Genomic DNA, 12,996 nt, shown 5'->3' on the forward strand with positions numbered 1-12,996 from the left:
CCAGCGATCACATTTTAGGGTAAATAACGGATCCTCCAGAATAGTATTATCTTCACCATCCAGACAACAAAGTTACTGTAGAAGGTTTTGTGGGCTTCTTAGCTCACGTGGTCACGCAGGGTGAACCTTCTCTGTGTGTTGGAGATATACCAGTGGTGAACGAATTCACCGATGTATTTCTTGAGGATTTGCCGGGATTACCATTTGCGAGGGAAATCGAATTCACAATTGATTTACTTCCAGGTACCAACCATATTTCATTGGCACTATACCAAATGACACCGATTGAGTTGAGATAATTGAAAATTCAACTTCAAGGGCTTGTGGACAAGGGTTACATCCAGCCCAGTATGTCTCCCTGGGGCACTCCTGTATTGTTTGTTATGAAATAATACTTGCATCGACTACAGACAACTGAATCGGGTGACAATGAAGAACTATTACCTCCTGCCTTGTTGATGATCTATTTGACCAATTAAGAGGTGCTCAAGTGTTTTCTAAGATCGATCTTTGTTCAGGTTACAACCAGTTACTTATTCGGAACAAAGATGTACCGAAGACTGCTTTCTGCACTAGGTATAGACACTATGAGTTCCGTGTCATGCCTTTTGGGTTAACTAATGCACCCGAGCTTTCATGGATTTGATGAATAGAGTTTTCAGACTGTATCTCAATCAGTTTATGATTATATCCATTGATGTTATCCTGATCTACTCCAAGAATAATGTTGAGTATAGAAAACATCTGAAGTTGGTGTTGGAGAGATTAAGGAAGCACTAGCTATTTGTGAAGTTCAGTAAGTGTCAGTTTTGGCTAGACCAGATTAGTTTCCTCGGGCATATGGTTTCCATTGAGGGAATTAGTGTGGACCCTCAGAAGATTTCGACAGTGTCTAAATGGGAGCAACCGAGGAATGTTACTGAAGTGAGGAGTTTTTTGAGACTGGCTGGCTATTACCGATGTTTTATGCAGGATTTCTCGGCAATCACCTTGCCTATTACTAAATGACTCAGAAAAGGGTCAAATTCTACTGGGATGAAAATTATGAATGGAGTTTTCAAAAGCTTAAGCAGTGTTTTACTTATGCCTTCGTCCTCGCTCTTCCAGACGATGGCGGTGCATTTGATATCTGTAGTGATGCATCCTTGTTGATATTGGGTTGCGTTCTGATACAACATCGGAAAGTCATCTCCTATGCTTCCAGGCAGCTCAAAACTCACGAGAAAACTACCATACTCAATGATCTAGAACTCGGAGCAATGGTCTTTATTCTAAAAATCTGGCGACATTACTTGTACAGCGAGAAGTGTCGCACCTTTACTGATCATAAGAGTTTGAAGTATGTCTTCACCCAGAAGGAGTTGAATTTGAGGCAGAGAATGTGGATGAAACTTATTAGTGACTATGATTGCACTATTGAGTATCATCCTAGTCACGCCAACGTCGTAACAGATGCACTTAGCGGGAAGTTTTATAGATAGCTTGCCTTCCTTTGAGCTATCCATGTTCTGCTACTATTTTTTTTTCGAGAAACCAACGTTAGAATGATACCAGACTCACAGAGAGCATTGTTAGCACACTTCCAAATTAGGCCTGTTTTGGTGGATTTGGTTCGGGAATCTCATAAGCTCGACCAATAATGTGTAGACCTAAAGGAACAAGTGCGGAATGGTTCTGGGTGAGATTTGAAAATCCGAAGAGATGGAGCCTTGATGATGGGAAATAGGTTGTTTATACCTAAGGACAATGAAGTTGTGAAGAAGGAAATTCTTGATGATGCTCATATTCCGGTATATGCCATGTATCTGGGGAGTACCAAATTGTTTCACGCTATCCGTCTGTTCTACTACTGGTATAAGATGAAACGGGATGTCACAGAGTATGTAAAGAGATGTATTATTTGCCATCAGGTGAAGGCGGACAGATAAATACCTGAGGGGCTAATGCAGAATCTCTTTATACCAGCGTGGAAGTGAGAAGACATAACCATGGATTTCATGTATGGTTTACCAAGCACACGGTTGAGGTTTGACGGCATTTGAGTGATTATGGATCAACTCACCAAGACTGCTCATTTCTTACCTGTTTGACAAACCTACACACTCGAGAAGTTAGCACAACTTTTTATTGATAATATTGTCATACTTTATGGTGTACCCATCACCATCGTTTCGAACAAAGATCCAAGATTCACCTCTAGATTTTGGAGAGCGTTCTATGATGCCATGAATACTCAACTATTGTATAGCACTGCCTATCATCCACAGACCGATGGTCAATCTAAAAGGTCAATTTAGACTTTGGAGGACATGTTAAGAGTGTATGTTCTCTAGTGGAAGGGTAGTTGGGATAGTTAACTACTATTAATCGAGTTTGCCTACAACAACAGCTACCACTTCAGTATTGGCATGGCACCGTTTGAGGCACTATATGGGAAAGCATGATGGACACCATTATGTTGGACTGAGGTTAGTGAACGGGTGTTGGTAGGGCCAAAAATTGTCGACACCACTAATACTAATATCCAGTTGATAAAGAGGAACCTAAAGGCAACACAAGATCTACGTAATAGAATTGCGGATCAACATTCCAGGGATCGTGAGTATAAGATTGGTGTTTTTTTCTTCCTGAAGTTGTCGCCTTTGAAGGGTGTGGTTCGTTTTGGTAAACGAGGAAATTTGAGTCCTCGATATGTTGGCCCCTACTGAATCACTGAGAGGATTGGCGTAGTTGCTTATAGATTTGAGCTACCACCAGAATTGTCACAGATTAAAGACTACTCCATGTTTCCATGCTGCGAAAGTATGTACCGGATCCCTTTCATGTTATTCAGCCGGAACCATTAAAGGTGAGTCAAGACGATCATTGAGTTATGTTGAGGAACCAACGACGATCATCGATCGACAGGATAAAGCTTTGAGGAACAAAGTCATACTGTTGAGGAGTTGGTATCCATACCTATTTATCTAAGTTTGTAATCTTGGGATGAAATTCTTTTAAGGGGGTAGATTGTGAAACCCCGTCCCAAATTTAGTGTATTTTCATATTAACTAATTTATGAAATTACCATTCTGCCCTCGAGTTGACTTTGTTTGACCATCTCGTTGAAATGAGTAACGTTAATTTTCTTAAATTATTCTTAACGTACTTATCTCCACGAAAGCGTAGGTGCAAACAGATTTGAATTTGGACTTATAACGAAGATTCTACGTTCAAACGTCGAACGTTTGCGGATATTTTGTATTTCATCTTACACGTTCTTGAATTATGAGCTACTGGGACCCATTTTGGAAAGCTTGTCCCCTTGCTTTTTCCCCTTGGACCCATGCATCCCCTTTCCCTCTTTTCTTTTTTCTGATTTTTGTAACTCTCTCTCTCTCCGTCACTTTTCATTTTCTCCATTTTTTTGCTATCTCTTCCCTCTCACTCCCGTGCTCTCTCTCTCTGCATTTCTCACTCTCCTCTTTGAAAATCACACAACCATCCCAAACCACCACCACGTGGACAGAGAAGCTTCGGGAAACCCCGTGCCAACCGAGGAACCCTTTAACGATGTGGTCATTATTCATCGTCTTCCCCGACGTGTTTCATGATTTTTCCGACGTTGGTAATCTTCTAGAAACTCTTGGGATGTGTTTTAAGAGTAGATCAAAACTTCTTTTGAGTTGTACTTACATGTTAATCGTAGAAAATAGCTAATTTTTCGATGAGCATTGCCACTTTCGAGGTGTTTTCTGCCAGACCATGATGCGTTAGTAGTTGTGTAAGGTACCATTCTTTTCATCCCATTGAGTACTATAACTTTGGTTTTTGAACCACTTGATTTGGTTAAGTATTGAAGAAGTTATGAGCGTTTGAAAATTAGCCTAAAAACCAGCCAAACTATGGCTTGAAACCGGGTCGACCCAACCCGTTTAACATCAACCCAAATTCATTTGGGCCATGTTATCTAGCCTAATAACCTAAGCCTGAACCCAATTGAGCCTAGCCCAATAATCTAGTAACCTAGAAACCTAACCAGGCCTTTGCGTCATAGAGTCTAGCCCAAGCTTTAGGCCCAAACCCAAATAACCCCATGCCCAAGCCAGGACCCTAGGCCCAAGCCTAGAAACCCAAACCCTAACCCTAGCCAGCACGTGGGTCCGTGCATGAGCCTGTGTGTGGGTGAGAGTGAGGCTGAGCTTTAGCCGGCGCGAGGAACACAAACACCTCCATCGGAGGCACATGGTGGCGTCGGTGACTTTTCCACCAACTTTTCAGCAACCCATATTGACGTGTAGGGCAACGCGTGGTCGTCGAGGCCGCCACTTTATGGCGGCGTGTGAGGCCGCGTGTAGCAACGCGTAGGGGTACCCGAGGTCCCCCCTTATGTTTTTCGACGTCTTGAATTCGTTTATGACGTTCGTTTTCTAAAATTCAACCATTATGATAGAGTTTTGTTAAGGTGCAAGAGGAAAATGTTGACGAGCGAATGAACTCTATATATAAGAGGATTGTAAAGCATCTTGGCTAAAACTAACAAAAGCTGTCAAGTTCAATGTCAAATCCCGAAGACCAAGGCCACCCTCATGCTTAGGTTGACACACAATACTCCAATCAACAATTACTAGCTTTCGTGAAACCAAGTCCCCTGACCAAATAAAATTTCCTGTACAAGCAGAGAGATGCTTTAAAAGGCAAATGGGCCATTGATAAACTGAGATGCTATGAAAAAAACAAGTTTTGATAAACAAATTGCACCAATTAGAGTAGTCACTTGAAATAAGAGCTTTAGTCTTATCCACCAAAGCTTGAAAGTGAATTCTGCTTGGCTCACCACGAAAAATGGATTCCAAGATAAATGAAAGGAACAACACCCATACAAGTTGTCCCGATGCATAACCATACTTATCCAAAAACTTTCGAATAGAACGAAGAGATCGAACATTCCCATGAGAAAAAATAAAAAGATCATTAGCACATAACACATGAGTTGGAGGGCAACAACTCGGTGGAGCTGAAATAGTAATGATTTGTCCAGTAGAGCAGAGTAGAGTAAAGATAAACTTCTACTCAGAGCTTCCTAAGCTAAACAAAAAAGTAGTGGAGAAAGAGGATCTCCCTGACGTACACCTTGAGAACAAGATAGAATCTGAGAAAGTAGCACAAGTCTGCAACAAATGAATACAAATTTACGTTGGAATGAGATGCACTAATTCAGGGCATTCGGATATAATTGGAATAGCTAATTGCTACGGAATAATTATTTTGAATTATTGTGTTTAGTTGTTTGTTAATTGAGTTTAAGTTGGTGTCTTTGGAAGAATGGTTTTAGCTAGTGGCATAGGTGAGATGACAACATTTTTTGCAAAGCTTAATAGGAACTTTTGTAATCCCTTCAAATGTTTCAATGAACAAAAAGAGGGAAAATTTTCCCATAACAAATGAGAAGCATATTCATTTTAAGTTTGCAATTAGAGTTGAGTGACTCCTCCTACATTGAGTGACATCCACAATTAGCAATGTGAAATTATTTAGATGCCTCTTGTCGAGTGATTCCAGACTATTTGGTTGACCTCATCATTTTCGCCTATTTGTTAAGTGTTGGGCTTAAATTAAATCAAGAGCATGGGGACAAAATGGCCAACCAAATTTACCCCAAACTCTTCAAGCACCATATCCAGATGGCCATCCAAATTTCATTGAACTACGAGTCGACTTGATTCTCCTAAAAAAAAGAACACATAGGCAAGCTACAAAATCAAGTATGACATTTCTTCGTAATTTTAATCATAGAGTGTTTCTCTTGTGGCACATTGCAAAAGATTGTAATTAAAACATTACTTAATCATGAATGGATCCAAACTTAAATAATATAACCCTATTTTTTTCGAGTAACGGTGAAATTGTGTTAGAAGAAATTTGTTCCCAAATTACAAGTTTTCGTCAACATTCTCTGTAGACATGCAAATTTCGATAAAAAATAATGTTCACCAATGCATTAAATTTCAGTATGTGAGGACTTACGTGGCATGCAATGACGGACGATATTTGATGGAAAGTGATATTTGATTTTAATTTAAATTAACAAATTAATTAATTTATTTAAATTAAATGAAAATGTTAAATTGGGAAGATTGATTTGTTTGATTTTTAATTTAATTTTTATTTGATTAAATCAAATATTAATTGAAGGAGTAAAATCACAAATCACGAACAAAGACATGAATGAGGCCTTGGTCCTTTCGTAGGCAAAGCTTGGAAAGTCTATAAATAGGAGGCTTCAGGACAAAGAAATGGTCCAAAAATCGTTTTCACGCCCAGACACTAAAACTTTAAAACTCTAAAGCTCTCAAACATCCAAATTCCCAAACACTCAGAAGAATTCAGAAAGCCGTCTACGTTCTTCGCCAAAACCTGTGAAGAATCATCAAGCACCACACGTGCCGGTTCTTCCCTCGCCACAAGCCAAATCGTTGATACAATCATTCATCAAAGATCAAGTCATCGCGACCCTTGGATTAACAACCCCTACATACACACTTTACATATTTAGAGATCGAATCAGAGGATTCAATTAAAGAGATTGTAATCCTACAAATTTATTAATATAAATATTCTTTAGACATGTGTTTTTATTTCATTTGTCATAGAATTTCGTATGTACAACCTCAAACTAATTATTCATCAGCACTTACAGGTACAACATTCAACACATCTATGATCCTTGTATTTGATCCAACAATTTTCGAACCCTCAATTTAAGCTAATAAATCAATTCAAAAATTAAATATACGTGGATACTATATTGGCGTGCTACTCAAGAAAAATGAATGGTCATCATTAAGGGGAGGAAAGAATAATGCAAGCTTTTCAATCTCCAATTACAAGGTGAGATTCCTCATAAGAAAAGAAACAAAAATTACAAATTACAAAGTGAAAAAGACTTGATAGGAAGTGGTGGGATCCACACTTAAAACCATTACCGCAACGTCTATAAATTTCACATGAGGATATTTTTCGAATTATCTTTGTGAATTATTCGGTAATTATTTTATTATGTTTGTTTATTATGTTTGTGACTCCACATGGGCATGCACAGTTAACGTAATGACATCATGCTTTGCCTTGAGCAAGGCTTTCCAACTTCCACGTGTCAGACTCCAGAATGTTCTTGAGTCCTCTCGATTTTATCATTCCCACTACACGGCAGAATAAAATTAACTAAAAATTAACGCGTTAAGGCTAGAACTTGAACTCAAGGCTCTAGACTTATTTATAAATTTGCACCTTGAGTTTTAGTAGTTATTACATTTAGGTCTTTAAACCTTTTTTATTTGAGAGTTTTAACGAAAAACCCACGACACTGTTCACTTTAACGAAAAACCACATTTTTACACGAAAAAGTCAATCTTGGTACTATTCACTTTACCCTTTATTTTGTTCTTATCATTAAAACTCAAAGTTTTCAAACCATTTTCATTAGTTTTCCTTTTTTATTTTCTTGGATCAAATGGGTCACATATCTTTTTAAAACGTGGTAAAATGAGGATAATCCATAGAACTAACTAATTATATTATGACATCTAATCTAATCTCTTGAACTTTGTTCTCAACATTCTGAAAAAAAATTCCTTGACAATCCATTACAACTTTATAAATGGTTTACGTTCTCAATGGTTTTCTTTGGTTCTTATTCATGTGGTGCTAGCCATATAGGAGATTTACTGTTTTTTATGTGTGTAAATTATTTCTAGTTTAAATTATTAGTTCTTAGAAAATTTATACATTTGGCACCTCTGTAATTGTATAATTTGTTGGTTGATTAATAAAATCCTTCTACCGATTCTTGTAAAAATAATAAAGGTTGTGTGCAATTCAAGTTAGACGGTTTCCAGTTGTAATGAAAATCAAGTGGTAGATTGTTTTGTTTAGATAGAGACCTTATTCTTCAGCCCACTACACCCAACATAAAAGCTCTTATATCCCTGTTAGTGCTATAGCTTAGAATAGTAATATAACTTGCAAATAAATTCGTGTAAAATTAACTGTAGCGAAGGTAGCTAGGGGAGTGTACTCTCTTCTCATCACCCAAGTTAAAATTTATCACACGGTAATTTGAATTGGATAAAAATATTATTGGATAAAAATTTATCACTCGGAAAATATACTGGTCAATGCAAAAGTCCTGTGCTTTGAGTCATAAGTGGGTCTTTGACGAGCGTGTATAAATACAACTTCACTGAAATGCTGCTTCCCCACACAAATCCAAAACATTGATCAAGAATCACAGTTCAAAGTTGAGAGAGAGAGAGAGAGAGAGAGAGTGGCAGCAGCAGCAGCATGACAACCGAAGAAGGAGATGCAGTTCATGTGAATGTGATCCCACTGCCTGGGTTCAGATTCCACCCCAGTGATGAGTCGCTGGTCAGCTACTACTTGAAGAACAAGATACAGGGCACCGACTCCCATTTCCGCTACGTCATCCCTGAAATCGATGTCTGCAAGTACGAGCCCTGGGAAATTCCTGGTAAACCCACTAATCTGTCTCACTTTTTCTTCACTAGCCATTTCTTATTTCTGGTGGATTCTGATGCTGTTTATTTAAATTTATTATATTGTTGCGGTTTCTTTTTTCATTTCAGAATTGAATTGGGTTGGTTTCTTTTTTGTTTTTTTTTTTTTAGTAATTCCAGTGCTCTGTTTATATTGATGATCTTGTTGTATGCATAAATTCCAGTGCCCACTGCCCTCCCTTAGCATAATTGAGAGTAGTAAAATCGCTTGTACCTCAAGAATTGAAGTGGGTTGGTTTCAATTTTAATTTATTGTTTTGTGTTTTATCAAAAACAAAAAAAATTTGCTTTGTGTTTTCGATTTAATTTCCCTTTAAAGAGCCAACCCACATCTCTTTCCTATGGTATGATATTGTTGCACACAAAAATTTATGATCGTGTTTCTGTGTTTCTTTTTCTTCTTCAAGAGTTGGACGGGTTGGTTTCAAATTTTGAACATTTTGTTTTGTTGTTGGATTTTAGCATTCTTCCCAGAAGTTCATGAGAAGGAATGGTTCTTCTTCAGCCCGCCCAAATACAAGGATATCGACAAGACTCGCCGAGACAGGGCCACGGATCAAGGCTTTTACAAGAGCACAGGAGACGAGCGGGAGATCAGGGCTGAAGAATCCCAAGCTGTGATTGGGAAGAAGAGGTTTCTGACTTTCCGCGAAGGTCGTGGGCTGAAAGCAAAGAAGACCGATTGGGTAATCCATGAGTTTACAGAAACTGAGGTGGGTCCCTTTGTCCTCTGCCTCCTGAAGAACAGGTCACCTACTTATAAGAAGCCGAAGGATGATCCAATCTGCGGCAAGTTAGCTGATTCAGGTGCTAACTCGAACGACAATCAAGCTGCTGTATGTGATGTGATTCCAAAGCCAGTGGAACATCTGGGATACAAAGGGCGAGGAGATGTTAATAGCTCTGAGTCTCCGGATGGTTCTCATCTTATAGACAGTAATAACATTTTGAGCTTTGATGATGAAACTGGTGACGGGAAATTCCCGGATATGGATGATCCAGCTGCATCTGCTAGGTTTCTAGGGGTAAGATAATTATATACTATACATTTTTTTTTTTTGGGTACGGACTCGCAAAGCCTGCTAAAATTTAACACCTGCTTGTTTGTGATTCTTAATCCACCAGTTGCTTGCTGAGAATGAAGAAATTCTGAATTCACCACCTCAAACACCGCACCAGACACCACAAGATTACCTTTCCTCTACATTCCTATCATCAGGAAACGTACAGCTGGGAGCTGTTCTGCAAGCCAATGGCACTAGTGATGATTGTAATACAATACAATACAATGGCACTAGTGATGATTCTCATCTTATAGACAGTAATAACATTTTGAGCTTTGATGATGAAACTGGTGATGGTGAATTCCCGGATTTGGACGATCCAGCTGCATCTGCTAGGTTTCTAGAGGTAAGATAATCATATACTATACATTTTTTTTTTTGTATGGACTCGCAAAGCCTGTTAAAATTTAACAACTGCTTGTTTGTGATTCTTAATCCACCAGTTGCTTGCTGAGAATGAAGAAATTCTGAATTCACCACCTCAAACACCGCACCAGACACCACAAGATTACCTTTCCTCTACATTCCTATCATCAGGAAACATACAGCTGGGAGCTGTTCTGCAAGCCAATGGCACTAGTGATGATTGTAATACAATACAATCACCATTTGGAGATAATAATTATTCTTTTACTGATAAGAATGATATTTCAACCTGTGATGAAGGTGAACCTCATAGCTTCACCTTCGAAAATAAAGCTGCAGATGATATGTCTCAAGAGGTGAGAATAAACATGCTTATTTGAATACTCTAATATTAACTTTAATAAAACAAAAGTTTATTAAAACTTAACCTTCTTATTTGTGATTTTTAATCCTGTTAGCCATAAAGGGACATGAATGTATTTTAATTACATGTCGCACAACAGTCATCAATATACACAAAACTCAAAAATTTTATGGATGCCAATATTTTTTATGATGAATGCATAAAATGGCAGCCTCAAATTGGAGATGAATATTCACATGTTAATTGCAAAAATAATATTTCAACCAATGATAAAAATGAGCCGGTTAGCTACAATGCATTTGGTTTGAAAAATCAATATACAGAAAGCATGATTCTGGAGGTCGGAATAATCATGCTTGAACATTACTTTTGACACTTGTATATGAAAAACTTAACAGTCGCTGGTTTGTGATTCTTAATCTTGCAGGCATGTGTTCAACCAGAAAAATATCTGGGAGGCGTTCTGCATGCCGATATTTGTGACAACGGCTACAACAATTGGCAACCTACATGTTGGGATAAAGATTCTTATCTGAAGAATATTTCAACCAATGTTAAGGATAAACAATTTAGCAGCATCGCTTCTAATTTTGAAAATCAAACTACGAATAAAAGGAAGAGGTAGCTGGCAGCAATTGAAAACATTCTTTCAATTTCCCGAAAATAACACCCCGAAGTCGTTAGTCAAGTCCTCCACGGAATGACGATTCAACCAAGCCGTAGTTCTCGCCTTATTGGCAATGCTTATATCTGCCCTGCAGTTGTTGGTGCATGGTTGCTGGAGTCTCTATCAGTCTACATATTATTGATAATTAAGATGTGATCTTGTGTATAATTGGTTGTAGTTTAAGATCTTAAACCTTTCTGTAAGTATATCCTTGTGTATTGTTTATCAGAACCTCTTAGTATTGAATGAAATTTTGTGTATTGTTTTCTCTTTCCATATGTATATATGAGTTCTGTACCCGATAATGTTACATGTTATCTATGTTACACCCAACTAGGGAGAAAAAGAAAGAATATTCAGCTGCAATTAAGCGTCCATTGTTTCGGCATTCCATGTGCAGCTGCAAAATCAAACAAACCATTGTTCCATTTAAATGATTTGTCGAGTATTACAAGAGTTTGTAATTAAGAGATTACTTAATCACTTAGTATTACGATCTAATGGTATTTAAGAGATATTAGTTTGATTCTCGTCAAAAAACGAATTTGAACCACATTATTATGGCTAACCCATTGTGAGACTTAGCTCACTCTTCCACTCGTTTAGTGTAGATAAAAAAATAAAAAAAATAAAAAAAAAGAGATTACTTAATCTTGACTGTAAATTTGCTCCTTGTGTTTTAGTAGTTGTTCTATTTGGGTCTTTAAACCTTTTTTTAAAACCAAATTGGTCCCCTGAGTTTGAAAAATGTGGTAAAATGAGGACATTTCATTACAACCTAAAAAATGGTTTAGGTTCTCAATGGTTTCCATTGGTTCTTAGTCGGCCATTTAGGGAATTTACTATTTTTTATGTTAGTGTAAATTATCTCCAGAGCAAATTATTGGTCCTTAGAAAATTACACATTTCGTATCTATATAATTGTGTAATTTGTTGATTGATAAATAAAATCTCGTTATCATTTCTTGTCAAAAATAATAAAAGGTGTGTGCAATTCAATTCAAACAGTTTTTGGTTGTAATGAAAAACAAGCGGTAGATTGTCCTCTTTAGATAGGACCTTATTCTTTAGCCCACTATACCAAGCGTATAAGCTCTCCTATACCAAGTGTTGTTGCTTAGAGTTGTAATAAGACTTGTATTTTTTTTTCTTGAACATATGATATTATCTATACTATGGGAAGGGCGTGAGCTTAACCTTACAATGAGCTAGTAGTAATGTGGTTCAAATTCATCTTTGGCGAAAATCAAACCTAAGATATCTTACTTACAAGTGACGAGGAATATCACTAAACTGTAGTACTAAGTGGTTATAACTTGTAATTAAATTCATGTAAAATTAATCGTATCCAAGTTACAGTGTACTATCCTCTTGTCACCCAAGTTAAAATTTAGGCTTAAATGTCAAAATGGTCCTTGTATTATAGCCATATAGCCGATTTAGTCCTTATGTTTAGTCTTATTGTTTGTCTCTTTTAGCCAATTAAAGACATTTTAGTCAGTCTCTTTTAAAAATTCATAAGAAACATTATATGGGATATAATTATATTTTATCTGTACATAAAAATGCAAATCAATGAGAAATAACACATATAAGAGATAAAACTTCCAATCAGAAAAATAATTAGGTTGTGACATAGAAAGGAGAGAAGGTAATGTTAGGGAGGAGGTCGGTGAATTGGGAGGGAGAATAAAATTTTATTTCATTTTTAAATATTTTAAATCAAATATATAATTTTGTAAATAAGTTTATAATAATTTTTATTTTTATACAAAAATTAAATGGAAATGTTCTTAATTGGCTAACAAAGATAAACACAATGACTAAATTGGCCAAATTGAAAACACAATGACTAAATTAACCCAAATGACTAAAACACATGGATCATTTTAACATTTAAGCCTAAAATTTATCACATTGTAATTTTAACTATAATTTAAATTAGATTACTATGTGGTTTATTTCAAAACGGTTGAATGT

At 36.9% G+C, this 12,996-nt stretch overlaps 1 protein-coding gene across 1 annotated transcript; it reads left to right on the plus strand.

Annotated features, from left to right (window-relative positions):
- The first annotated feature begins 1,715 nt into the window (after positions 1-1,715).
- Positions 1,716-11,288, plus strand: LOC103932936 (NAC domain-containing protein 101). The gene is made up of 6 exons (XM_048565931.1): positions 1,716-1,879; positions 8,289-8,509; positions 9,018-9,580; positions 9,681-9,965; positions 10,063-10,341; positions 10,777-11,288. The coding sequence occupies exons 1-6, from the start codon at positions 1,716-1,718 to the stop codon at positions 10,972-10,974; spliced, it is 1,710 nt and encodes a 569-aa protein (XP_048421888.1). The 3' UTR covers positions 10,975-11,288.
- The last annotated feature ends 1,708 nt before the right edge of the window (positions 11,289-12,996 follow it).

Source organism: the organism of the source record quoted next, unplaced genomic scaffold, assembly GCF_019419815.1.
Source record: "Pyrus x bretschneideri cultivar Hongxiangsu unplaced genomic scaffold, Pyrus_bretschneideri_v1 Contig40, whole genome shotgun sequence".
Classification (NCBI taxonomy): domain Eukaryota; kingdom Viridiplantae; phylum Streptophyta; class Magnoliopsida; order Rosales; family Rosaceae; genus Pyrus; species Pyrus x bretschneideri.

Excerpts from the sequence above, each read along its gene's own strand:
- LOC103932936 (XM_048565931.1), top strand. The coding sequence starts at position 1,716 with ATGGGAAATAGGTTGTTTATACCTAAGGACAATGAAGTTGTGAAGAAG. Across the intron at positions 1,880-8,288 it reads ATGAAACGGGATGTCACAGA|AGAGAGAGAGAGAGAGAGTG; the intron begins GTATGTAAAGAG and ends AAGTTGAGAGAG. Across the intron at positions 10,342-10,776 it reads CAGATGATATGTCTCAAGAG|GCATGTGTTCAACCAGAAAA; the intron begins GTGAGAATAAAC and ends TTAATCTTGCAG.